The sequence below is a fragment of the Periplaneta americana genome, chromosome 5 (assembly GCF_040183065.1).
Source record: "Periplaneta americana isolate PAMFEO1 chromosome 5, P.americana_PAMFEO1_priV1, whole genome shotgun sequence".
In the NCBI taxonomy this organism is placed as follows: domain Eukaryota; kingdom Metazoa; phylum Arthropoda; class Insecta; order Blattodea; family Blattidae; genus Periplaneta; species Periplaneta americana.
In genome coordinates this window covers 184987412-185014204 of record NC_091121.1, presented here as the reverse complement: position 1 = coordinate 185014204, position 26793 = coordinate 184987412, and the positions used below count along the sequence as shown (strand labels likewise).

General features: G+C 33.4%; 1 protein-coding gene across 1 annotated transcript in view; it reads left to right on the top strand.

Annotated features, from left to right (window-relative positions):
* Positions 1-206: 206 nt before the first annotated feature.
* Positions 207-26793, top strand: part of LOC138700323 (xanthine dehydrogenase-like) — a 129667-nt gene continuing 103080 nt past the window's right edge. The window contains exons 1-3 of the mRNA XM_069826866.1: positions 207-333; positions 20745-20802; positions 25751-25847. Of these exons, the coding sequence (XP_069682967.1) occupies positions 286-333; positions 20745-20802; positions 25751-25847 (203 nt within the window). The 5' untranslated portion in view covers positions 207-285. The remainder of the gene's footprint in view (positions 334-20744; positions 20803-25750; positions 25848-26793) is intronic.

Genomic DNA, 26793 nt, shown 5'->3' with positions numbered 1-26793 from the left:
AGTGAAAAATGTCAGTTTTGGTCGTTCCAATCTTCAACATTCCCTTATTGTCGCAATTATGACATCACTAAAGTAAAGAGCCGCTACTGATTAATGATTCGCTAATTTTCTTTCGAACTCTTTACGCGACATTCCTTTCTCTTCGTGTTTCTCTATTCAGTTCTCCTTCGCTACTGCGTTGCGTCACTGTTCGCGAAACGGCCTTGGGTATTAAATCAAGATAGCAGCGCTCGGCAGTTCATTCAGTCGATCACTGCAACAGCTGTTGTGTAGCCGTCAACACCAATGGGCGGGACCGACAACACACTCGTGTTTTATGTCAACGGTAGAAAGGTAAGTAGTGCTATGTATTACATATTACTTGAGAATCTGTGTTATGTTGTAAGTTAACCCAATTTTAATATAAATTCATTACCTGAATGTCTTAAATTGTAAAACTGATGCTGCTAAATTTTATCACAGAAATGATGAGTGCATGTCGTGTTTTCACCAACGGAGGGCATTGCCCGAAAGTACTGCGTGTTGTCATACATACAGGGGTGTATTCATAGTAGATGTCTGACAAAAAAGTCAAAGTTTGTGAACTGAAGATGCCAATGGGTGTCAATTTCTTATAATGATAATAATAATAATAATGATAATAATAATAATAATAATAATAATAATAATAGTAGTAGTAACAATAATAATAATCTATACTAATAATAAATCTGTAGCCGAAATTTTTCTGGTAATTTTCGATTTTCCAAAAATAATTGTTGTTAACATGTATAATTAACCACCCTGAAACCGAAAATCGCTTTTTTGAAATTTTTATTTGTATATATCTGTCTGTATGTTTGTTACCTTTTCACGCGATAATGGCTGAACCGATTTATATGAAAATTGGAATATAAATTAAGTTCGTTGTAACTTAGATTTTAGGCTACATGGCATTCAAAATACTTTATTTAAAAGGGGGGTTATAAGGAGGCCTGAATTTAAAACATAGAAATATCTCGCTTATTATTGATTTTCATGAAAAATATTACATAACAAAAGTTTTTTTTTAAATAATTTCCCATAAGTTTTATTCTATACAAAATTTTGATAGGACTGATATTTAATGAGATAAATGAGTTTTAAAATTACAATAACAACGCCATCTAAGGCGCTGTACTGAAATAAAAACAAATGACTTCGTCTATAAGGGGCCTTGGACAACAACAATCGAAAGCTATTAAACATAGCCTAAGAGAATGTTTCTGTGTTTGTATGAAGTAATATCGGAAGCTAATTAATTGTTTAATTATTATTTCACCATTGGAAAGTGTAGTTTCTCTAGATGGACATAATTCTACAATGTTATTACAGTAACTTCTGAAACATATAGCAAGTAATATAAAGTATACACATTAAAACTAAATGATATGTCAATGTTCATTAAACTATGGTTGCATGTAATAACAATTAAGAAACATGTTAAAGGAAATGTCATTGCACCAAATGATTGCTCTCTGGACCAAAATGACCGCATTTTAATTATTTAAATACAATTTAAATTAAGTAACATATTAAACGATTTATCCTTCTATCAAACATGAATGTTCCCCGGATCAAACGTCCTATTTTAACTATGTAATTATTTTATATTTATTTCTAACAGGTGTAGCGGAGTGCACGGGTACGGCTAGTAGTAATAATAATAATAATAATAATAATAATAATAATAATAATAATAATAATAATAATAATAGTAATAGTGGTAATAATAATAGTAATAGTGGTAATAATAATAATAATAATAATAGTAATAATAATAATAGTAATAATAATAATAGTAATAATGGTAATAATAATAGTAATAGTGGTAATAATAATAATAATAGTAATAATAATAGTGGTAATAATAATAATAATAGTAATAGTGGTAATAATAATAGTAATAGTGGTAATAATAATAGTAATAGTGGTAATAATAATAGTAATAGTGGTAATAATAATAATAATAATAATAATAATAATAATAGTAATAGTGGTAATAATAATAATAATAATAATAATAATAATAATAATAATAATAGTAATAATAATAATAATAATAGTAATAATGGTAATAATAATAGTAATAGTGGTAATAATAATAATAATAGTAATAATAATAGTGGTAATAATAATAATAATAATAGTAATAGTGGTAATAATAATAGTAATAGTGGTAATAATAATAATAATAATAATAATAATAGTAATAGTGGTAATAATAATAATAATAATAATAATAGTAATAGTGGTAATAATAATACTAATAGTGGTAATAATAATAGCCTACTAATAGTGGTAATAATAATAATAATAATAATAATAATAATAATAATAATAATAGTAATAGTGGTAATAATAATAATAATAATAGTAATAATAATAGTGGTAATAATAATAATAATAATAGTAATAGTGGTAATAATAATAGTAATAGTGGTAATAATAATAATAATAATAATAATAGTAATAGTGGTAATAATAATAGTAATAGTGGTAATAATAATAATAATAATAGTAATAGTGGTAATAATAATAGTAATAGTGGTAATAATAATAATAGTAATAGTGGTAATAATAATAATAATAATAGTGGTAATAATAATAATAATAATAGTAATAGTGGTAATAATAATAGTAATAGTGGTAATAATAATAATAATAGTGGTAATAATAATAATAATAATAGTAATAGTGGTAATAATAATAGTAATAGTGGTAATAATAATAATAATAGTGGTAATAATAATACTAATAGTGGTAATGATAATAATAATAATAATAATAATAATAATAGTAATAGTGGTAATAATAATAATAATAATAATAATAATAGTAATAGTGGTAATAATAATAATAATAATAGTGGTAATAATAATACTAATAGTAATAGTGGTAATAATAATACTAATAGTGGTAATAATACTAATAATAGTAATAGTGGTAATAATAATAATAATAATAGTGGTAATAATAATACTAATAGTGGTAATAATAATAATAATAGTAATAGTGGTAATAATAATAGTAATAGTGGTAATAATAATAATAATAATAATAATAATAATAATAATAATAATATACAAAATTATTCACGAAGATTGTGCATTACTCTAGAATGTGATTTCTGGCATCATTTTGATGAAAAAAGTACATACAAACATATGTCATATTTTTCAAATTGACTGAGTTACGCCCTTCCTGAATGTTAAACATAAACGTAGATATTATGAAGGTTTAAACATTTAAATTACTTACAGCAATGGTACTGGGTGTATTATAAATTCATTAAAGAACATCCACGTTATTACGCATCTGAAAAATCTGTATTAAATCCTGTTTTCAAAGATCCCACCTTCTGCAGCAATACACGTAGCCGCCCTAGTGTGAACTGCGCGCGCCGCAACAACTTCTGTTGTTCGGATGCTAGGTATACGTTGTACCGGTGTTAAGGCTTATATTCACAATGAAAATTAAACATAACGTAAGCGTTAACTTAACGTTACAGTAAAATCAAAAAGTCATACCATCATTCACGATGGGAACATAAACATAACAGCATACATACTTGGTAACCATGGAAACATAACAACGACGCCATTTCCTCATATTCTGTCGTATACTTCAGCGCTCCACGATTATGTTCTGTTTGCAAATCACGTAAGCATAAGCATGAAAGTTTGGAGTTTTCAAACTTTCATGTTAACATCTTACGGTAATGTTTATGTCAATGCTTATGTGAACCATTGTGAATGATCCCATTTGGTAGCCTGGACGCAAACTTCTGTGTTTATGTTACGGTTATGTTTAATTTTCATTGTGAATGAGCCTTTACCCCTATCTCTAACCTTGACCCTGAAGTCACGAGATTTTGTGTCGATGCTATCAGGTGTACTGTAACACATAGCTCCAGACGTCCAGAGAGAGATAAGTTCAGAAGAATGCGTGTTACGGAAGAAAGAAACGTGATTTTATCCGAAACTATTCAAAATAGGACACATGTATATATGAACTTTTTTCGTCAGAATGTCAAAAATTACATCCTAGAGTATTGCACAATCTCCTTGAATCATTATATACACAATATAAGCCTACATTGGGGTGGCTGAACCGTAAGCAATGTCATACCTAATAACTTCATTTTCAATTTTTTCTCTTCTCGAGGTTCTGGCAGTTCGACACGGAACATCCATTTCTGTTGCCAGTAATTTAGCTTTATTTGTTTCCTTAAATGGCCAAATTTCTGCTCCATGAAGGGTGGTAATACCACAGTCTATTATATACAGTCACGAAGCTCAATACGTAGTAAATATGCATACATTAGATAGTTGCTCACCACTAGGATCGCTAATATCGCCTCATTACCAGAGTCTCATTACAGGCAATGCAAAATATTGTTTCTAGCACCCTCAAAACTCAAGCTTCGTGACGGTATACAGGGTGTATCTAAATTGGTGTCAAATATTTCGGGGACGTGTTCCTAACACCAAAACATTACAAAAAGTTCATATGAACATTGGTCTCAAAATAATTTATTTCAGAGTTACAAGACAAAATTTAATGTTACAAAAATTGCTCGAAGTGGCTTCCTCCTGATTCGATGTATCCCCTAAACCTGCATTACATGCTCTGGCGTACTCTGTTGAAAATTCCTGGAGTGTTTCGTATTTCGTGAAATCCATTTGGATACGCTCTCAGAATATCAACATTAAGTACAGGAGTCGCATAAATCAGGGACTTTAAATGTCCCCAGACGAAGAAATCCATTGGATTCAAATCAGGCGATCGAGCAGGCCATGCAATGAATCCCCTTCGACCAATACATCTTTGGGGAAATCGATCATTAAAAAATTACGAACTATCAGACTGAAATGAGCTGGAGCAGCATCGTGTTAAAACACATTCGTTGGATGACGTCCAGAATCACATCATGAATTAAATGATGCAAATCATTTCGCTCTGTTCACTCACAGAATACATTTTCTTCTGATTTCTTTGCTTTACAAAATACAAAGAAACAAAAAACCATCAATCAGCGGTCAATGAAGGGACAAATCCTTTAATAACTCCCTAACGAATGGTTTTCAGACCCATGTTCTTATTCACTTTTTTAATTGTTTTGATGTTAAGAACACATCCCCGAAATATGACACCAATTTACATACACCCTGTATAGTAGACTGTGGTAATACTTTTAACAATTGTGTTATAATAATAATAATAATAATAATAATAATAATAATAATAATAATAATAATAATAGGCCTAATGAATAGAATTCGCGAGGGAAACGAGATAATGGAATGAACATGTTATTGTATTTACAGCAGCTTTTTCTGTTTCGTATTTTGAAGCTATGGTTATGATCAGGGTGCGAATTAACGGGGGGGGGGATCGGGGGGGATTTCTCCCTCTGTTGGAAAGTTATCTCCCTCTCATAAATTCATATTTACAACCCTGCCAGGGATAACTTCTATCCTCCCTCACAAAATATAATTGTTTTAATTGAGTATACTTTATAAAGTATAGTATAAAGTAAACAAAGAAAATAATATTGATGTTTTATCATCACCGGCAAGCTGACAACAACCAATAACTAGTTGTGAGTTATGACTCTAGAGGACTCAATTATTTCCTTATAAGAATTTAAAAAAATCGTTTAATTAAAATATGGTGAAGGGATTTAGATAAGGTAATCCAAATAGGCCATGTAGTGTAGTGTACGATCCTCTAATGAAAAGCACGACCATTTGGAACCAATTATGCGATCCAGTCAAGCCGCAGAGCTGGCAACGCTGGCTAATATTATGAACTACTTCAATGACAATCATGTTTTCATAGCAGCTACTGCAGACATGTTTCATATGCTTCAGGTACATGTGTTTCATGCATTTATCACAGAATGTTTTTGTTTTTATGCCTTTCTTTCTGTCACACACGGTGCATTTTGACTTTTGGGCTGCATCATGATGTGTTCTTTGAATTTCCTCTATGTATATTTTGTACCTTTTAGCAGTTCGCAGGCGAATTGATTTGGGTAGTGTGCACATTCCCGTCCTTTTCTATGTATGCTCATGTACAAGAAGTAATCCAGTTTGAACTAAGTCCTCGTTTCTCTTCATTTTCGAAACAGAGTTATTTGCGGCATACATAATATAACTTCTATCCTCACTATCCAGAAGCTTGAAAAAAAAACTAGTATTATTCGCTATGTACTACACAAGAATTACAAGAGAATAATATTATATTGTATGTACAAACCTCTTATAAAACATTCAAAATTCAAATACCATACACCAGCACAATATAAACACAAATAGTAACTTGGGGTTTATTGACACCCCATACACTAAACAAACCGTTTCACTACTAAGAAGTGCAACGATTGAACTGTATAAATTATAATTTGGATAGCAGGAACAACAATGGAAAGCTACTGAAAAGATTTAAAGTGTAGCCAACATAACACAGGAAGTATTCCAGGAAATCAGTGTGTGGGGTCTGGTGGACTCCATGTTACTATTCCAGGGTTAAAACATCCGTCACAGAATTTTGTTTCGTCACGTCCGACTCATACACGGCTTAAAGAAGCTTGACTTCAATAGTTTCCTTAGGCCTAACACCAGAATAGGAAGAAAATTGAAAAAACCCACACTTGTTTTCTCCATGAAACAGCATTTCATGGTTAGTTGCACCAGCGAATAGGGATTATAAAGAATGGACACTTCGCGTTGGTACCTTTGATGTAGCCGGACTGATTTCAATGACCTTTAAGCCAGCTAGAGCGTGAGATTCTGCTTTCTCCCTAGAGTTGGCGCTGACATCACACCAGCTAGCAGTCGACATAGCGAAAATACAACACATATAATTAATACATCTAGGTACATTATGTACCCAAATAAAATAAATTGGATCCATAAAATAATAAATCCGTCATTAATTGTAATGTCTAGACTCTAGAGTTCCTTTATAATGAGAGTTGAGACGTTGACCCCAACAACAATTAAAATATGTAATAATTTGATAGCACTGAAAATGGAAAAACGAAACTCTTATGAGAAGTAAAACCATATCCCTATATTATATTATATATAAATATTAATCGAATTTGATACATAATTTTATAATGTATTATATTATTTTATACTATAATTTATTATATCTGAAATATAAAAAATTATTATTACAACTAGTTTGTCACTGAGAAATAAGGAAAAGCTGTTAACTTGAATTTATTTGAAGCAAAGCGTTACTGGATTATGCAATAAGGTAGGCGATGTTTGGATCCTGTGTCTCAACTTTATTCTCTATTATTATCTTTGCATATGCTCGATTACACTAACCTCTAGCACTTGAAAGTGGAACTAAACGCCGCCACACAAAGAAACAAAACACAGGAAAATTCGTTCAGTGTCCATTCTTTATAATCCCTATTCGCTGGTTGCACTGTACAACGTATTCCATAGAGTTGCGATTGAGAAGTATTTTACCGCCAATACTGCACGAGTTGAAAGAATAATAATGAAGTGAAGTAGTGAAAACCAGGTAACCTGAGAACATTTGTTGAAGCAATGTCTCTTGAATTACTCGTACAAATTCTACGTAGACTCACCGGGATTTGAACTCGAATCTCCAGAGTAATAAGTCGACACCATAGTCAACACGTGAACATCGAACACATGAATACATTTATCTGTTTCTAATGGAATAGCTATCTATGCTCAGCGCGTCTAGCCGCGAAACCAGGTGGCCCGGGTTCGAATCCCGGTCGGGACAAGTTACCTGGTTGAGGTTTTTTCTGGGGTTTTCCCTCAACCCAATTTGAGCAAATGCTGGGTAACTTTCGGTGCTGGACCCCGGAGTCATTTCACCGGCATTATCGCCTTCATTTCATTCAGACGCTAAATAACCTGAGATGTTGATACAGCGTCGTAAAATAACCTACTTAAATAAAATCTATCTATGCAGTCTTCCTGGGTGGCGCAATCGGTACAGTGCTGGCCTTCTGTGCCCGATGTTGCTGGTTCGATCCCGATCCAGGTCGATGGCATTTAAATGTGACAGACTCATGTCAGTAGATTTACTGGCATGTAAGAGAACTCCTGCGGGACAAAATTCCGGGACACCGGCGACACTGATATAACCTCGGCAGTTGCGAGCGTCGTTAAATAAAACAATTTTAATTTTAATTTCTGTCTATACATGTTTATATTATCTTCTAGTTAACATATCTAAAAACTAACTGGTTTTTAAATTTATCAATAATTGCTTTTTCTTCCTTGCTTTAGGCTACATGTAGTTATGGAGTGTCTCTGATATTGTATCGTGTGTGTTTTTTTTAGGATAGGTTCGTCATATGTTTACTTTCTTTTTTTTTTTTGTAGTTTGTTTACATAACGGAACACTTACGAGCAGTTGTACGTTATCTGGACGTGTTATCAATTATCATTCAATACAGACGTATTTTATTCTGATTTGATGGCCTTCTCGCTGTTGTGGTCCATCCGTAAGCGGCTACGTGTCTTTAAAACGTTGGCTGACAGCCTTCTCGTTTGTTGTTGTGGCCTGACTGTAAGAGGTTACGTGTCTTCAGTAAAATAATCTTCTGGCTTGTTGTCGTAATTCTGACCATTATTTGGTGATTGGAGAATTAAGAGAAAGATTATCAGTAGCCAAGCGAGTAGAGCAACAAGTTAATATTACTAAATTCAATATTTTGAAATTAAAGGACGAGGAAGCTAAGCAAAATTATCAGGTCGAAATTTCGAATAGGTTTGCCACTTTAGAAAGTTCCGACGAAGTTGAGAAAGAATTAGATGTTAATAGCGTGTGGGAAAATATCAGAGATAGTATCAAAATTGCAGCTGAGCAGAGCATAGGTTATTATGAAACTAAGAAAAAGAAACCGTGGTTTGATGAAGATTGTTGCATGGTAGTAGAAAGAAGGAAACAGGCAAAATTGAAATTCTTACAGGATCCAGTTGAGGAGAAGAGAGATAATTATTTCAATGAAAGATGGGAAGCAAGTCGTACACTTAGGAATAAAAAGAGAGGTTACTTGAAGGAAAAACTGAATGAGGTAGAAACAAATAGTAAGAATAAAAACATTCGAGATTTATATAAGGGTATAAAGGAATTTAAGAACGGATATCAGCCAAGGATAAACGTGATCAAGGATGAGAATGGTGACTTGCTTGCAGACTCTCCATCAATCCTAAACAGAGGGAAAAACTATTTTGCGCAACTACTAAATGTACATAGGCCAAATAGAAATGATCGGGACGATATTGAAATACAAACTGCTGAGCCATTTATACCCGAACCCACGCTTTCAGAAGTCGAAATTGCGATAGAAAATCTGAAAAAGTACAAGTCTCCAGGTATCGATCAAATTCCAGCAGAATTAATACAAGAGGGTGGAAGTGCATTATATAGCGAAATTTATAAACTTGTACTTGCTATTTGGGAAAAGGAAATTTTACCAGATCAATGGAAGGAGTCCATAATTGTACCTATTTTTAAAAAGGGGGACAAAACCAACTGTGGTAACTTTCGAGGAATATCACTTTTGTTGACGTCGTACAAAATTTTGTCCAATATTCTTTTGAGGAGATTAACTCCGTACGTAGATGAAATTATTGGGGATCATCAGTGTGGTTTTCGGCGTAATAGATCGACTATTGATCAGATTTTTTGTATTCGGCAGATAATGGAGAAAAAATGGGAGTATAAGGGTACAGTACATCAGTTATTCATAGATTTCAAAAAGGCATATGACTCGGTTAAGAGGGAAGTATTATATGATATTCTTATTGAATTTGGTATTCCTAAGAAACTAGTTCGATTAATTAAAATGTGTCTGAGTGAAACATACAGCAGAGTCCGTATAGGTCAGTTTCTATCTGATCCTTTTCCAATTCACTGCGGGCTAAAGCAGGGAGATGCACTATCACCTTTACTTTTTAACTTCGCTTTAGAATATGCCATTAGGAAAGTTCAGGATAACAGGCAGGGTTTGGAATTGAACGGGCTACATCAGCTTCTTGTCTATGCGGATGACGTGAATATGTTAGGAGAAAATACACAAACGGTTAGGGAAAACACGGAAATTTTACTTGAAGCAAGTAAAGCGATCGGTTTGGAAGTAAATCCCGAAAAGACAAAGTATATGATTATGTCTCGTGACGGGAATATTGTACGAAATGGAAATATAAATATTGGAGATTTATCCTTCGAAGAGGTGGAAAAATTCAAATATCTTGGAGCAACAGTAACAAATATAAATGACACTCGGGAGGAAATTAAACGCAGAATAAATATGGGAAATGCGTGTTATTATTCGGTTGAGAAGCTCTTATCATCCAGTCTGCTGTCCAAAAATCTGAAAGTTAGAATTTATAAAACAGTTATATTACCGGTTCTTCTATATGGCTGTGAAACTTGGACTCTCACTCTGAGAGAGGAACATAGGTTAAGGGTGTTTGAGAATAAGGTGCTTAGGAAAATATTTGGGGCTAAGCGGGATGAAGTTACAGGAGAATGGAGAAAGTTACACAACACAGAACTGCACGCATTGTATTCTTCACCTGACATAATTAGGAACTTGAAATCCAGACGTTTGAGATGGGCAGGGCATGTAGCACGTATGGGCGAATCCAGAAATGCATATAGAGTGTTAGTTGGGAGACCGGAGGGAAAAAGACCTTTAGGGAGGCCGAGACGTAGATGGGAGGATAATATTAAAATGGATTTGAGGGAGGTGGGGTATGATGATAGAGACTGGCTTAATCTTGCACAGGATAGGGACCGATGGCGGGCTTATGTGAGGGCGGCAATGAACCTTCGGGTTCCTTAAAAGCCATTTGTAAGTAAGTAAGTAATTTGTCATTTATTACTTTCTTTATTTAATATTGTATCATCTAATTTATGAGTTTAAACCTGTTGGCCTTTTCAAAACTTCAATAGAGCTCACAAATGGCAGACACAAATGTTCTCTGGGTTTGTAATTTGGTATTATTTTAAGGTGCCTATTTGAGCGTTCTTAAAATGTGTGCCTGTCAGTTTTCTCTATTCCCTTTATTCACTGCCTGCTGGATCAAATCTTATGGCTGCGTATCTGCCTGCTCATTCCTCCTTCTTAGCATTGAGTTTTACTTGGAGCATTGTTGTCCAGTTTCGACGCTAGAGCGCAGCAAGTAACTGCTGTTGGTTGGATGTGCTAAGTGTGCAGAGCGAATTATAATTTTTAATTTGAAATCTTAGAAGTACTGTAATTACAGTGCATGCAATTCTTTATTAATTATGTAATTGCCAAGGATATAATTTAAGCTTCGATATACCGAATATTACAGTTATAGAAATTCGACTTAAAGAGAAAAAAATATATGTATACAGGAAGTTTGTTCGAGAAATATAAATTACTACGAGTTATCGAAAATTGGAGTAATAGAGGTTCGAGATATCGAGGTTCGACTGTACTTTAAAAGAGTCGTGAAATAAAGAACTGCGTACAGCTTTTGACCTTGAATGGACGGTGTTTGATCTCACATAGAGACTCTCCCACAGAGTTCACAAAACGCTGGCTGATTGACTTGTGTAAGCGAGACTAACAAAACAAAGCCGTCGACCGCAGTGGCTGTGCGTCAGGCAATATCAGATGTCACCTAGGCCTATCTGACTATAATCTTGAATTGTAACCACAACGCAACACATAAAATAACTATTATGTATTAATATAATACTGATATTAATTAATTATTACCATGTTCAAATTTAACTAGCTTTCAGTAACCGATTCAGAAATCTAGTCAGGGGCGGCTTTCGAAGGGGGGCTGCGGAGCTGCAGCACCCCCAGACATTTGTGGCTCTTGTCTCGTTTTATGTTGTGAAATACATTTATTGTACAGTCTTTATTTAGCGGCTCGAATTTGTTTTAAATTTCGCTTTCATTGACATGCACGCAATCGTTTGTGAAGTCACTTCCTCCCCTGGTGCTGCCAGAGCGAAACGAAAGACAAGGACGGATTGGTGAAGCCACTTCTTCCCCTGGAGCTGCCAGTCTCGTCTCGGAAGGTTTGCGCGTTAGTTTTACCCCTCCCCCTGCTGCCCCTCGCCAAGAATACAGAGACTCCTCTTGATCCAGAGTTTCCAGGCGCTGCAGAATTTGCAGCAGTTTGTCAGTAGCGCGGGGTTTTAAATACATTTTCTTTAATGTTGTGAGTATAACAAGTGCGACAATGTTTAATTCTGTACAATATTTACAGTCTATTCAGTTCAGTGCCTTAACAATTCAGGAGAAATGTGAAATTAAGTGCCCATCAGTTGAATCTCATAATGGAAAGAGCCGCTAAACAAAATAGTCTACAAAGGCTCGCATATTTTTTACTAATTTATCCAGTATCCCTGCTTTCTTCTCTCGATCTCCACACAGTCTGTATTAGATTAATGTGTTTCAAAGACAATTCCATCAGCTGGGGCAACAAGATGGATTTAAAATAAGAACAGTAAATGTTGTTCATGAGAAGAAGGCGCCATTGCTAGAATGTTTTCAAACCATAATGGAATCTTAAACATAAATGAGGCAAGCGTCCTGGTGCATACTCTTGAAGTTCCTGAATTCAATTTCTGGCTCAGTTATTTTTTTTATTTATTGATGTATCATGTATATATATATATATATATATATATATATATATATATATATATATTATACAACCAACTACAACATCGCCAGTTAGATATTTCTAAGGTTCAAATCTGCATATAAAAATTAAATTATGGTTTATCTAACGACACTCGCAACTGCAGGGGTTATATCAGCATCGCCGGTGTGCCGGAATTTTATCCTGCAGGATTCATTTAATGCCAGTAAATCCACTGACACGAATCTGTCTCATTTAAACACACTTAAATGCCATCGACCTGGGCCGGGATCGAACCCGCATCCGACTATGCTACCGAGGCCGACTCTGTATATCAAGTTTTGTTAATGCCATACAGACAGTACGGAACAGTGCACAGTTGAGCAGCGAGATCTGTGAAAATGAAAACCCTAAAAAGCGTCGTAAGGTCGAAGGGATTCAGACAAGGGTTGCGGCAGCCAAGGAAGTGTGTGACCTCATTATCACATAAGCTAACACCCGATTCCAGTTCATAGATCATCTGATAATATCTTCTCTTCTGTGTCAAGAAAAATTTGAAAGCTACAAAAGCTCATTTCCTGAAAATGACCTAAATGTATGTGTGAAGCTTTTTCCAATGTTCGATAAAGACAAACTGAAGACGGAACTCACTGTGTTGTATCAGAGACAAGAATTCAGAAATATCAGTGACGCAGTCAAGCTCTTGCAGTTTCTTTTATCTGAGAACTTGCAGGCCTCATTTTCAGAAGTTGTGGAACTACTACGCATAGCTATTACCATACCAATGACAACTTCCGAATCAGAACTTTGCTTTTCGTGTTTGAAGAGAGTAAAATCCCATCTCAGAAATACGATGAGAGAAGAGAGACTGACCGCATTAGCTATGCTTTCCATTGTAAAGACTATGTTAAACGACATATCGGATTTTAATAAGAAGATGATTCAAAAGGTTGCAACCTACAAGACAAGGGGTATGGAACTAATCTTTAAATAAGATAAGTTGCATGGTTTATTTTTGTATGCAGCCCCCCTGAATTCAATACACACGAGCCGCCACTGAATCTAGTGCAATTTTAATTTCGTGGAACTTAAGTACCGACAACTTTTGTCTCAGCTGCCAACACAACAGTTACAAAATCACTACCATTTGTAGTATTTGTCAGTATCGAAATTCGAAACGAAGTTGGCAAAAGAAAATTCAACCTGCAGACTAGAAAATCACCACAACCAGCTCTCTATCACTTGAGCCACAGACGTGGTTAGTTAACACAGGACAAACACAAAACAAGAGATTGACACCCACTCACTATGAGAGAGATAAATCACCACTTCCCTCCCGGAAGCCGAACTTGGGTTCGCTGGAGAGTAACTAGAAATGCTATCGCTTGTGCCACTGCGGAAACAAGAAGATGATGCTGATGATTAGGCTTCGTAATTCAGCTACCTATAAGCTGGAATGAAGTTGCCTGATTCGAAGTATATGTGACGTCACAGCGCAGGTACAGGTACGTTCGTATACAAAATAGTTTTGCACGGTCTGGCTTCTCGCTATAATAAGCCAAAGCCGGGACGCAGTCATAGTGAGTAGTCTTATCGATCACTGTTCTTACTAGTCGTGTTATTTAAATAACTACATTTTTGTGGCTGATTGAAGGTTCGTTGTAGAGGTAAAATGCCTTGGGTAAGACACTCAAGCATGTAATATTGCAGGGCATAGTTGAAAAAAATTTGAACTATATTCGGGTCGCTGTTATTCCCGGCGTGACTCCTCCTCTTTGCTTACGTCTTAGGAAGTGAAGGCTCTATAAAGTCTAGGTAGGTAGTTGTTGTTCGCCTTTTTTGTTCTTTCGTTGCCGAGCTACCAGACGAGGGATCTATTTGCCGCACCGTTAAACATTATCATGTCGTAGCTCCTCTGATAATAAATCAAACGCAATGTAATTCAGCAAATAATTGAGCGGCAAATAACGTCCTCGTGTGCTTTCTGCGAACGCCAGTGAAAGAGCCAAAATGGCGGGCGATTATATTAAGTATTTATCGAGTCTTAAAAATGAATAACGTCTTCCTCAGCGAATCACAAGACGCACACGTTTAAATGTAGCCGACCTGCAACGCGATTGGCTGCCGGAAATTAGAGCGACGGGACTATAATATTTTCACTTCAAATATAGACAACATTACATATAGGCTACATTGTTTAAAATAAACTTAGAAGTGACAAAAACAGTGCACTGAAGGACATTGCAATACCAAAAGGCACAGAATGCGTGTTGAACTTAATCCAAAAGAACCAGAACCATACAAATCTGAAAATTATGAAGATATTAACTCCACGTTTAGCATGGATTTGTGTAGCCTACGATAATGTTCAGTGCCAACATCCCAATTAATAAATTACATAGTCTATATTTTAGGGAATTTTTAGAAAAGTACATAGAAAATTAGTAGGTTTTCAGTAAGGAGCGACATATGCAATATTCTAATGAAACACAAAAAAAAAAAAAAAAAAAAAAAAATCAGACAATAGGAATATCTTGTACTACATCATGCACCAATAACGTCATGTGCTATTGAAAGAATTTCTTGCAATATAAAATCATTTCAAGTGACATCCGCATATGTTCAAGTTCCGTAACTTACGAATGCACGTTATTATTCACTGCAAAGATCACGACGAAAATGAACATCACGGCTCAAGCATGTGTTTATTAGTATAGCTTCAGAATGTCGGGAGTTGACTGTACTCCACGAACACGCAGCGACGACCTGTTTGTTTATAGCCTTATCCCTTGCATCACCTGTGTTCGGCGTACTATATACCCAATGTGTCTTTAACTTCAGTCTTTCGGTAGCTGGGATACGAAGCCTACTGATGATAATGATGATGATGATGATGACAACAACAGTGTTTGGAAAGTTTTTCATAGGATAGGCTATTTCCATTTTTTCTGAATTATGTCATTTGAATATTAATGATACTCGTATAATGTTATAGCCTACGTCGAAAGGGCGAAGTGATGTACAGTTTCAAAAGATGACTAGCTGCCTGGCTAGATTTTTAATGACTTGACCCAGAATGGATCTAATTCACTTAGGCTCACACTGAATCACTGTACGATGATGATTCCTGACCAGCTGGTAGCTTGGATGGCATTCTTGAATCCGGTGCTGACAGGCGGGCCATCCTACCCGAGCCCTGAGAGAGCCAGGTGTCTACCTGATAAATCCCAGGACCCGAAGCTCCAAGCTCTTAAATCCTAATATTGAATTTATTTATTTAGCCAGTAGAAAAAGAATGCTATAGACAGTATATACGATGTTAATGATACACGAAAACAGAATAAATATAAAATAATGACGACAAATTTTAGATGGTATAAAAATATAGATAAAGTTAAAATTATAATTGTTGGAATTAAAGAATTCGCTTTTACAACAAAACGAATATAGGCCTATGTCAATTTTACTATAATAATATCCTTTTAAACTTGAGGTAAGTTGTAGTATGCGTTTCATGTGGAAGTTGATTAAACATGACAACAGCTATAACATTAAACCACCTTTTGGTTTCGGTTAATTTAAAACTGCTTGTAGCAAGAAAGTGAGTTGATTAAATATGGATTATTTAACGACGCTCGCAACTGCAGAGGTTATATCAGCGTCGCCGGTGTGCCAGAATTTTTTGTCCCGCAGGAGTTCTTTTACATGACAGTAAATCTACTGACAATGAGTCTGTCGCATTTAAGCACACTTAAATGCCATCGACCTCGGCCGGGATCGAACCCGCAACCTCGAGCATAGAAGGCCAGCGCTATACCAACTGCGCTACCAAAGGCGAGTTGATCTTTTTAGATAATGGATTTCAGAACGGGTCCTATATTCATTTAAATTAGACTTAACGCTAATATAAATAGACTGATAATAAATAAATAAATAAATAAATAAATAAATAAATAAATAAATAAATAAATAAATAAATAAATAAATTAATTAATTAATTAAAAAGCAAGCAAGCAAGCAAAGCAAAGAAAAGCAAGCAAAAGAAACAAGCAAAGCAAGCGAACAAGCAAAAGGAAGCTAACAAGCAAAGTAAGCAAAGCAAGCAAGCAAAACAAAGCGAAGCAAAGCAAAGTAGGCAAGCAAAGCTAGCCAAAGCAAACAAAGCGAGCGAATGGAGCAAGCCAAGCCAAGCCAAGCCAAGCCAAGCCAAGCCAAGCCAAGCCAAGCCAAAAGCCAAGCCAAGCCAAAAGCCAAGCCAAGCCAAGCCAAGCCAAGCCAAGCCAAGCCAAGCCAAGCCAAGCAAAACAAAACAAAGCAAGCAAGCAAAAAAAAGCACCATTCACAGTATTTTAATGTCATAATGCAGTACAATTCATATCCCTAAAGAGAAAATATCATGTACCTACTAAGGTAAATAATGAATTATATTTATTTGTTGAAAACAATCTCGCTAATGTAGACCTACACAAACTTTTTTCTTTTTCACGAAGACCTTACGTAACATCGAGGTCACGTGTTTGCCTTGCGGTTTCGAGTGTTACATGATCCAAATAAATGACAAGGAAAAACTCGATAGACCAGATCTTAAGTTGCATTATGTTCAACAGTGTAAATCTATACCTCTGATTAAGAAACTTACGACTATACCAGTTTCACTTCATTATGCACATTTGTTATGTCCTTGTAAGGTTTTACTTATCTCTTTCAGGACTTTGACCTCATTTTCCACCGCAACAATGACACAATTTTAACTTTAGTCAATCAGTTAGCGGACTCTTCTCAACAAAGAGCCTGAGATTCGTTCCTTGAAAGATTTTGTGAGACTCTGCATAGACTAACGGGATATTTGTTGTAATTAAAAGCAAATATATTAATAATTATATAGAGGAATGCTCATTGTAATTAAAAAGATGAGAAAATACGCGAGAACGAGAAAAAGAAGGTATTAACACGTAATTACTAAGATGTAAGGAATGGTATGGTCTAGAAATAATACGAGAGAAATGAAAAGAAGGGGATTACAGAAGTGGAAACAAGTAATAAAACATAATTCCTGAAACATTATAAACCTGCTACAATAGGCTATAATAACGGGTGTACGCCTGAAAACAGGTTTCGCTTATTACGGCGTCGTTTGAAAAGTGTCATGGGCGAGTAACAGCCCGATTAGCGTTGATTCGGAGCGTCAGCTTTCGACAATAAAAATTCGTGACTTATACTGTACATTATACACCGTGTCTCTGAAGTAAATCCCATTTTAAGTAATTTACAGCGCACAGCCTGGCGGACAATTTATGATGAATCAGATCACATGTGCAAGAATAGTCCATCCGATTTTGTCTTGTTTTAATTACAGTTTCCCTGGTTGACCACAAGCAGCGCTGTGAGCAGCAATCCAACAATAGCGTGTTTAGTGGTGCAGAAAAATCATATTGCGTCTTACAATTCGATATTGTGCTACGCAAATACAGCGCTCTTTTCGGTCAGGTGATGAAGAAGTGGCATCATCAATCTGTCACGACTGGTTGTTTGTGCCCACAGAAAAGACCGGGCGTCCAGGAGTTCCTAATGAATTGTTGAGCGTGTGCGGTAGTGTTTCAATGTAGCCCTCGGAAGTCTTTGCGGAAAGCCTCTCGTGAATATTTGGAAAGTGCTACGTAAACGCTTACAGATGAAGCCATATAAGTTGTAAAGCTGTTGTAATCCCTGGTAGAGGGGAAGAGAAGGCCTGATGACCTTATTTCTACCAGATTAAATAATAAATAAGTAGAGAAAGAAAGGAAGAAATAAGTAAATAAATGAGTAAAGAAGAAAATAAATAAATAAATAAATAAATAAATAAATAAATAAATAAATAAATAAATAAAGTAAGAAAGAAACAAATACCGGTAAATAAATAAATAAATAATTAAATAAATAAATAAAAAAAGAAAGAAAGGAACAAATACCGGTAAATAAAAAGTAAATAAATAAATAAAAAAGAAAGAGAGAGAAAGAAAAGGAAGAAGAAAGAAAGAAACAAATACCGGTAAATAAATAAATAAATAAGAAAGAAAGAAAGGAACAAATACCGGTAAATAAAAAGTAAATAAATAAATAAATAAATAAAAAAGAAAGAGATAGAAAAGGAAGAAGAAAGAAAGAAACAAATACCGGTAAATAAATAAATAAATAAGAAAGAAAGGAACAAATACCGGTAAATAAAAAGTAAATAAATAAATAAAAAAGAAAGAAAGGAACAAATACCGGTAAATAAAAAGTAAATAAATAAATAAAAAAGAAAGAGAAAGAAAAGGAAGAAGAAAGAAAGAAACAAATACCGGTAAATAAATAAATAAAAAAGAAAGAAAGGAACAAATACCGGTAAATAAAAAATAAATAAATAAATAAAAAAGAAAGAAAGGAACAAATACCGGTAAATAAAAGTAAATAAATAAATAAAAAAGAAAGAGATAGAAAGAAAAGGAAGAAGAAAGAAAGAAACAAGTACCGGTAAATAAAAAGTAAATAAATAAATAAAAAAGAAAGAAAGGAACAAATACCGGTAAATAAATAAATAAAAAAGAAAGAGATAGAAAGAAAAGGAAGAAGAAAGAAAGAAACAAGTACCGGTAAATAAATAAATAAATAAAAAAGAAAGAAAGGAAGGAACAAATACCGGCAAATAAAAAGTAAATTAATAAATAAAAAAGAAAGAAATAGAAGGAAAAGGAAGAAGAAAGAAAGAAACAAGTACCGGTAAATAAATAAATAAATAAAAAAGAAAGAAAGGAGCAAATACCGGTAAATAAAAAGTAAATAAATAAATAAAAAAGAAAGAAAGGAACAAATACCGGTAAATAAAAAGTAAATAAATAAATAAAAAAGAAAGAGATAGAAAGGAAAGGAAGAAGGAAGAAAGAAAGAAACAAATACGGGTAAATAAATAAATAAATAAATAAATAAATAAATAAATAAAAAAGAAAGAGAGAAAGAAAGAAATACGTCCGATAACGAAATAAGTATCTGAGTAATGAATGAATGAATACCGGTACCGTATCAGTAGACCTATCCATTTTACAAACTGTTTTGTTACGCTAGGTTTGAGCGCGCGACACTGTCTGTCTGCATGTGCAACAGATTTCCATCGCCCGCACGCCTAGTGCACCGGGCACCCAAAGTGCAAAATGCCCGTCGTGAGCACGTCTGTCCTTGACCATGCTACGGTCGGCAATAATTTTCGAAACAAAAATATATCGCGAAAATTTACATCCATATGCATGTCATTCTGATATTAATTACAAACATTCGTTGCATTAACATTCTGATGCTGTTCAAATTGTAAAAATTTGGTATTTTGAAGTTAGTTGATGTACAGATTAAAAAAAGTTGTAGAATTGTACGTAATTAAAATAAATATTTAATTTCCAAGGTGAATTGTGTGTATATGTTAATGGGAATATACAGGGTGTAACAGGACCTAACCGATAAATTTTGAGGAATGCTAGGACATATAGAGAGGATTATTTTTGTTAAGGAACATATACTCGATGGCACAAGCTATTCATTCAAAAAGTCAGATCTTCTGTATTATTTTTTTTACAGAAATTCAATTTTATTTTTAATGTATGTTCTGACAATTTACAACAGCTGTTAAAATTACACGCCCTGTACAGCACCTCATTACATTGTTGACACTTTATCAGCATTCATCACCAAACTCTGTCAAGTATGGCAGAGCTGTGTTGGATTTCTTTGATCATAAGAGGGACTGAAGACGCACCACATAGGTCAGTAACAAACTAAAGAAGTGTAACAGTTGATATGCAACATACTGGATGTGAAATGTGCTTCTAAAAAAGACGCGTATCTCATGAAGGACGTGACATCGAGCATATGTTCCTTAACAAAATATGATTCTGTCTGTGTGATCTATTATTCCTCAAAGTCTGTCCGTGAGGTTCTGTTACACTCTATATTTGTACTTGGATATTTGTCTGTGTGTACGAGCATAAAGTATGAAAGCCGAAAACTTTATTAGGTGGGGGCTCCGAGAGAAGTTCAACCTATGTTGATTTGAACATTTCCTTCTTTCTCTCACAGGTTGAAGATTCCTGTATTGATCCAGAATGGACCTTGCTGCATTATCTGAGGGACAAGTGTATCCTTTGCCTTTCAATCCATAAACATTGAATAATTCTGTATATGTTGCTGTTTAGCCATTTATCCGAAGACAGGTTTCAACCTCATAAGTGACACCAATAAAGGGACCACTCATGAGGCAACTAAGCCAGGAGATAATGGGGTATGGTGGCTAATTCAGTATATATAATAATTATTATTAATTATTTTTAAATATTAGTCTTATTATTATTTAATTTTTATTTTGTTTTGTTTTTATGCTCCTCCGTTCTTAATTAGTTCGTTCTGTATATTCTATCTTGATTTTCCTTTTTTTGTGATTATTATTATGTTACGTCCATTTTCAGCTTTTCCCTTTCAAAATTCTCTTAAATTCCTTCAAACGTAACGTTGAAAATTGGAGTGAGTCAAGTATCCAACTGGCTTGTAGCTCACATAGATATACTTTCTCACAGCTCCAAATTCCCTTACAAGGACAAGCGATCGCATATTTTTTTTATCGTTTTTCACTCCATTTCCCTTTCTTTCATTGTTATTCATAGTTCTTTTCTTTCCTTTACTTTCATTTACTCGTTCATTTTGTAGTATGCGTTTCTCTTTATCTATTTTTCTTTTTTGTTGTCTGTCTTTCCACCTTTATTAATTCCCTTTTTCTTTCTCCATTTAAAAGCTTTCTTCCTTTACTTTCTTTCTTTAATCTGTAATCATTCTTTCCTTATCTTCCCTCCTTATTTCTTCCTTTGTTTTCTCTTTCATGTCGTTATTTTATCTGTATCTTTTTTTCTTATTTTACTTATGTATCTCCCATTCTCTTGATTTCCCTCATTCATTCGTTTTATTTACTCATTTTTGTAATCAATCACTAATTTCAGTCATCTAACCTTCCTTTCCTCTTTCAATTTCACGTTTAATATTTATTTTCGTGTCCTTTTCTTTCCCTTTTCCTTCTTCGCCCATTTATTTCTCTTCTTTCGTTTTCCACATTATTTTATCTTTCTTGTTTAATCACTTTTTTAGTTGACACAATCTCTGTCACATTTCAAGTGGTGTATTCTCCACGTAGTTCTTGATCATTACGAAATATTCGCTATCAGTTGTAATTCAAATCCTGGTGCTAATATGTACCGATAACTTATCACACTTGTATTACACTCATGTAACTTTATCACCGTTTAGAGTGTTTTTCAATACTGTATCTCCAATGACAACTCTACTTAATCCTTCCGTTGATGCCAGTATTTTCGAGTTGGGTTTCATTATGTGCTTACTAAAAATTATGCGCAGTTTATTACTTACTGAAATTACCATTTTTTTTAGTTAATGTTTTTTCTGAATTACAGGTATAGACTAATTCAGCAGCAATGGTGAAATGGAATGACAGAATAAGCCCGAAGTTCTCGGGGAAAATTTACATCCCTGCTATCAGTGGCGGCTCGTGATAAAATATATGTGTCTTTACAATTTTGTGTTCCAAAATCGAAGAGAATTTGAAATCGTACGTTTTTAGCCTAATATGAAATGTCATGATTCCAATGTTTCACTGTCGAAAAACCCGTATATAAATTCAAAACAACATATAATAATAATAATAATAATAATAATAATAATAATAATAATAATAATAATAATAATAATAATAATGATAATAATAATGATAATAATAATAATAATAATAATGATGATGAAACCTAGTCTTTTTATTTCAAAATTTTCCTGGAAAGCCATTTTACCCAGTTCTTTACTCTTCAAAATTACTTGAACAGGGTTCATTGTTTACGTTTGTTAAAAATTAATGCATAAAACAATTTACAAAAGCGTGTGTTCAGTAATATACTGTATTTTTATTCACAACACACTGATACACTATAGCCTATACCAGTACTGTAATCTCATTCGCATAGATTGATTGCTATAAATACATGCCAGTAAATATTATTCTTAAATAGTATACACCACCATACAGATATTTAAATTCATACCACCATCACATTCAGCCAGCACGTCTTTGAAAGCCAAACTATGCTATATGCCGACACTGAAGTATAGTAATTCACAAACTACACTCTCGTAGCAGCACTGTACACGCATCCACATAAAGTAAACGTTCCGACAGTGAGATGCTGACACCTGCAGGCTAAAATACAGACTTATTAAATTTTCTCGAGATATAGCACGTAAACGATAGGCATCGATGCACCTGACATCTGTAGGATATATTCACTGTTCACTTAATGCTTTGTGCTCGTGACGAGTCATAAGCGGCCAGCGAAAGACAATTTTCTCCCGCGCATGCGTGAAATTCCTGTAACCTTCTCGAAAAAAGCACGGCTTGTACGTGAACGCATGTTGCCAAGTTTACATAAGAAGTTTATGCAAGATGCGGGAAGTTTAAAATACTCGATTCTGATATTATACATCCCCACTACGTCAATACGGTATTAAATAATAAAACTAGTCGTGCATTAATGGAAACAAGGTGTTCACGTGCTCTTGTGCTCTTATTGACGCACCGCCACTGCCTGCTATCTATTTTCCCACCACAGAGCTTACAGAATGTGCTCAGGAGGGATTCTCTTCCCTCTTATTGACAAGCCATCAGCTCACTTACTGGGTCGACTTTTCCTAGAATCACGGTCTTACGTCACAGATCTGTATAGTCTGTTCCCTCTTAGTTTGGGTCCTAATGTGCATACATATTAACCACGTGACCCTGAACGCAAAACAGTGTACTCACAGAGTCTAAATTCACTTAGTTACTGTTACTTATTTTTGGTCTGGTGTGTTCAGGTCCGGTTTCTGGCGGAGGGATACAATTTGTTTTGTTTACATTGCGATCCATTTTAAGAGTAAATGGTGCAGGGGAAAAGGGGGCTCATTTTAACAGTTTTTCTATTTACAATTTTTACTCACATCCATCATCAATTTTTTTTTTATTTTAAAGGGTTCAGAATTATAAGACATTGCTTAATAAACACCTCGGAACTTTATACTTGCTGATATTACATATTGGATATTACATACCAGGTGGCCCGGGTTCGAATCCCGGTCGGGGCAAGTTATCTGGTTGAGGTTTTTTCCGGGGTTTTCCCTCAACCCAATACGAGCAAATGCTGGGTAACTTTCGGTGTTGGACCCCGGATTCATTTCACCGGCATTATCACCTTCATATCATTCAGACGCTAAATAACCTAGATGTTGATACAGCGTCGTAAAATAACCCAATAAGAATAAGATATTACATAATTATATTACTAATTGGAATACGTGTTCTGTAGTAGTAAATTTCTTAAATAAATAAATTAAGCCTATTAGGCCTACTATATATTACTGTATATTGAATTTATTAACATAGTGTTATATTTACTCTGTAATTTGTCAATTATAGCTACATTTTACATTTTTGGCTATGATATCTATAGGCCTACTTAACTCTTTTTTAATTTATTTTTATTTGGTATTTTTCATTTATATCTATATCTGTGTCTTTTATTTAGGTGGTATCTATTTGTTTGTTTTTTTTTTTCATTTTTAATTTTTAATTTGTAATTACACTTGTATCTTGCATTTGTTTCTGTTTTATCTCTTTCTTCATGTTATATGCAATTCTATGTTTTTTAACAAATATCTGTACTGTCTATTGTAATTGGGGCTTTGCTCTGTTATAGAAATAAATAAATAAATAAATAAATAAATAAATAGAGTGAGTATGTAAATAAATAAGTAAATAAATAAATAAATAAATAAATAAATAAATAAATAAATAAATAAATAAATAAATAAGTGAGTGAGTAAATAAATAAATAAACAAGTAAATAAATAAATATATATATATATAAACGTGAGTGAGTGAGTAAGTAAATAAATAAATAAAAAAGTGAGTGAGTGAGTAAATAAATAAATAAATAAGTGAATAAATAAATAAATAAGTGAGTGAGTATGTAAATAAGTAAATAAGTAAATAAATAAATAAATACATAAATAAATAAGTGAGTGAGTAAATAAATAAATAAACAAGTAAATAAATAAATATATATATATAAACGTGAGTAAGTAAATAAATAAATAAAAAAGTGAGTGAGTAAATAAATAAATAAATAAATAAATAAATAAATAAATAAATGAGTGAGTGAGTAAATAAATAAATAAGTAAATAAATAAATAAATAAGTGAGTATGTAAATAAGTAAATAAGTAAATAAATAAATAAATACATAAATAAATAAGTGAGTGAGTAAATAAATAAATAAACAAGTAAATAAATATATATATATAAACGTGAGTGAGTAAGTAAATAAATAAATAAAAAAGTGAGTGAATGAGTAAATAAATAAATAAATAAATAAATAAATAAATAAATAAATGAGTGAGTATGTAAATAAGTAAATAAATAAATACATAAATAAATAAGTGAGTGAGTAAATAAATAAATAAACAAGTAAATAAATAAATATATATATATATATAAACGTGAGTGAGTGAGTGAGTAAGTAAATAAATAAATAAAAAAGTGAGTGAGTAAATAAATAAATAAATAAATAAATGAGTGAGTAAATAAATAAATAAATAAGTAAATAAATAAATAAATAAATGAGTGAGTAAATAAATAAGTAAATAAATAAATAAATAAGTGAGTGAGTATGTAAATAAGTAAATAAGTAAATAAATAAATAAATAAATATCTGAAGTGTAAATTAAGTCAGGACAAACTCTTTGCATTCAATGTGTTCATATCAAAAGAAGCTTAAGATTTAGCGATACTAAGCCAATGCTGAATGGACAGATATATCTGGTATTACTCGACCAAGGCGAGTGGTGCCGCGGGCGTAATGTGAACTATCGCGATGCGGTATTACGAACGCAGGAGCAGTAGCGCGATGGCTCCGGGCTGCAGGACTCCACTGGCCTTGGTCGAGTAATACTTTTGTTTGCAGTGTTTTCTTACATTACTACCCTTAACAGAATTCACAGTGCGATTATGTGGAACAAAACTTGGCTGTGGAGTTGGAGGATGTGGAGCCTGCACTGTCATGATATCCAGTTTTGACAGATTTGAAAAGAAACCGGTGTATCCTTTACAAACGATTAATGAAGTCAACAACTTCAACACATGATGGAAAAGAATGAAATAAGTTATATCTATAAAAGAGACCTACAGATAATATCAAATGATAAATACAACTTTTTCTGTCTTATTATATTGTATTACATCATGTATGAAGATAATTAAATGTATTCAATTTAAGTAATAAAATACAGGGTTACTAAAACAAATGGTTAGGGCTAAACCATGTAAGATCTGAAACTAGAGTGAATGAAGGGTAACTTCATGTAGGTTATGACGCCATCTAATATTTTATAATTAGTTACGTGAAAATCTGTGTTGGCAGCCCTAGTCAGAGAAATGTGGAGTTTAGAGCAGTGATGTCAAAACAAGCGCATTTTCTGACCTTTACGTCGTGCGCGGGCATCAAGCGCTAAGTATGGAAAGAGAAATGAGCAGCCTGTTGGATTAAGAAAACAGTGGTGCACAATCTTCAAACGGAACGTGAAATTTTATGTCATTATTTTCATATGGCTTCTTTCTGTTTCATATTATCTGTATTGTCTGTAAAATAAAAGTACTAACACTGATTTCTTAATATTGCACTTGTGTTTTAAATCTTAATAACATAACAGAGAGTTAAGAAGGAATATTCACTTAAATTCAACAGTAGTATAATATTATACTGTATTAAGTGGATGAAACACATCATTCATAAAGAAAGTGATATTCCAAAGAAAGAGATTGAGTATGATATAAGTTGGAATTTATATTGATGGTATCTTTAGCCTTACGAAAGTAATCAATGAACTAATCAAAACAATTTTACAGTACAAAGCAAAGTTACCCAGGTACTGTGTATGTTTTAAGTGTAACTAATATTGCATAACAAAACTCTTATCGCATTATGCTTTTAAGGTGATATTTGTGAGCAACTTCCTATCATCAGAATATTAAATTATTTTCTCGA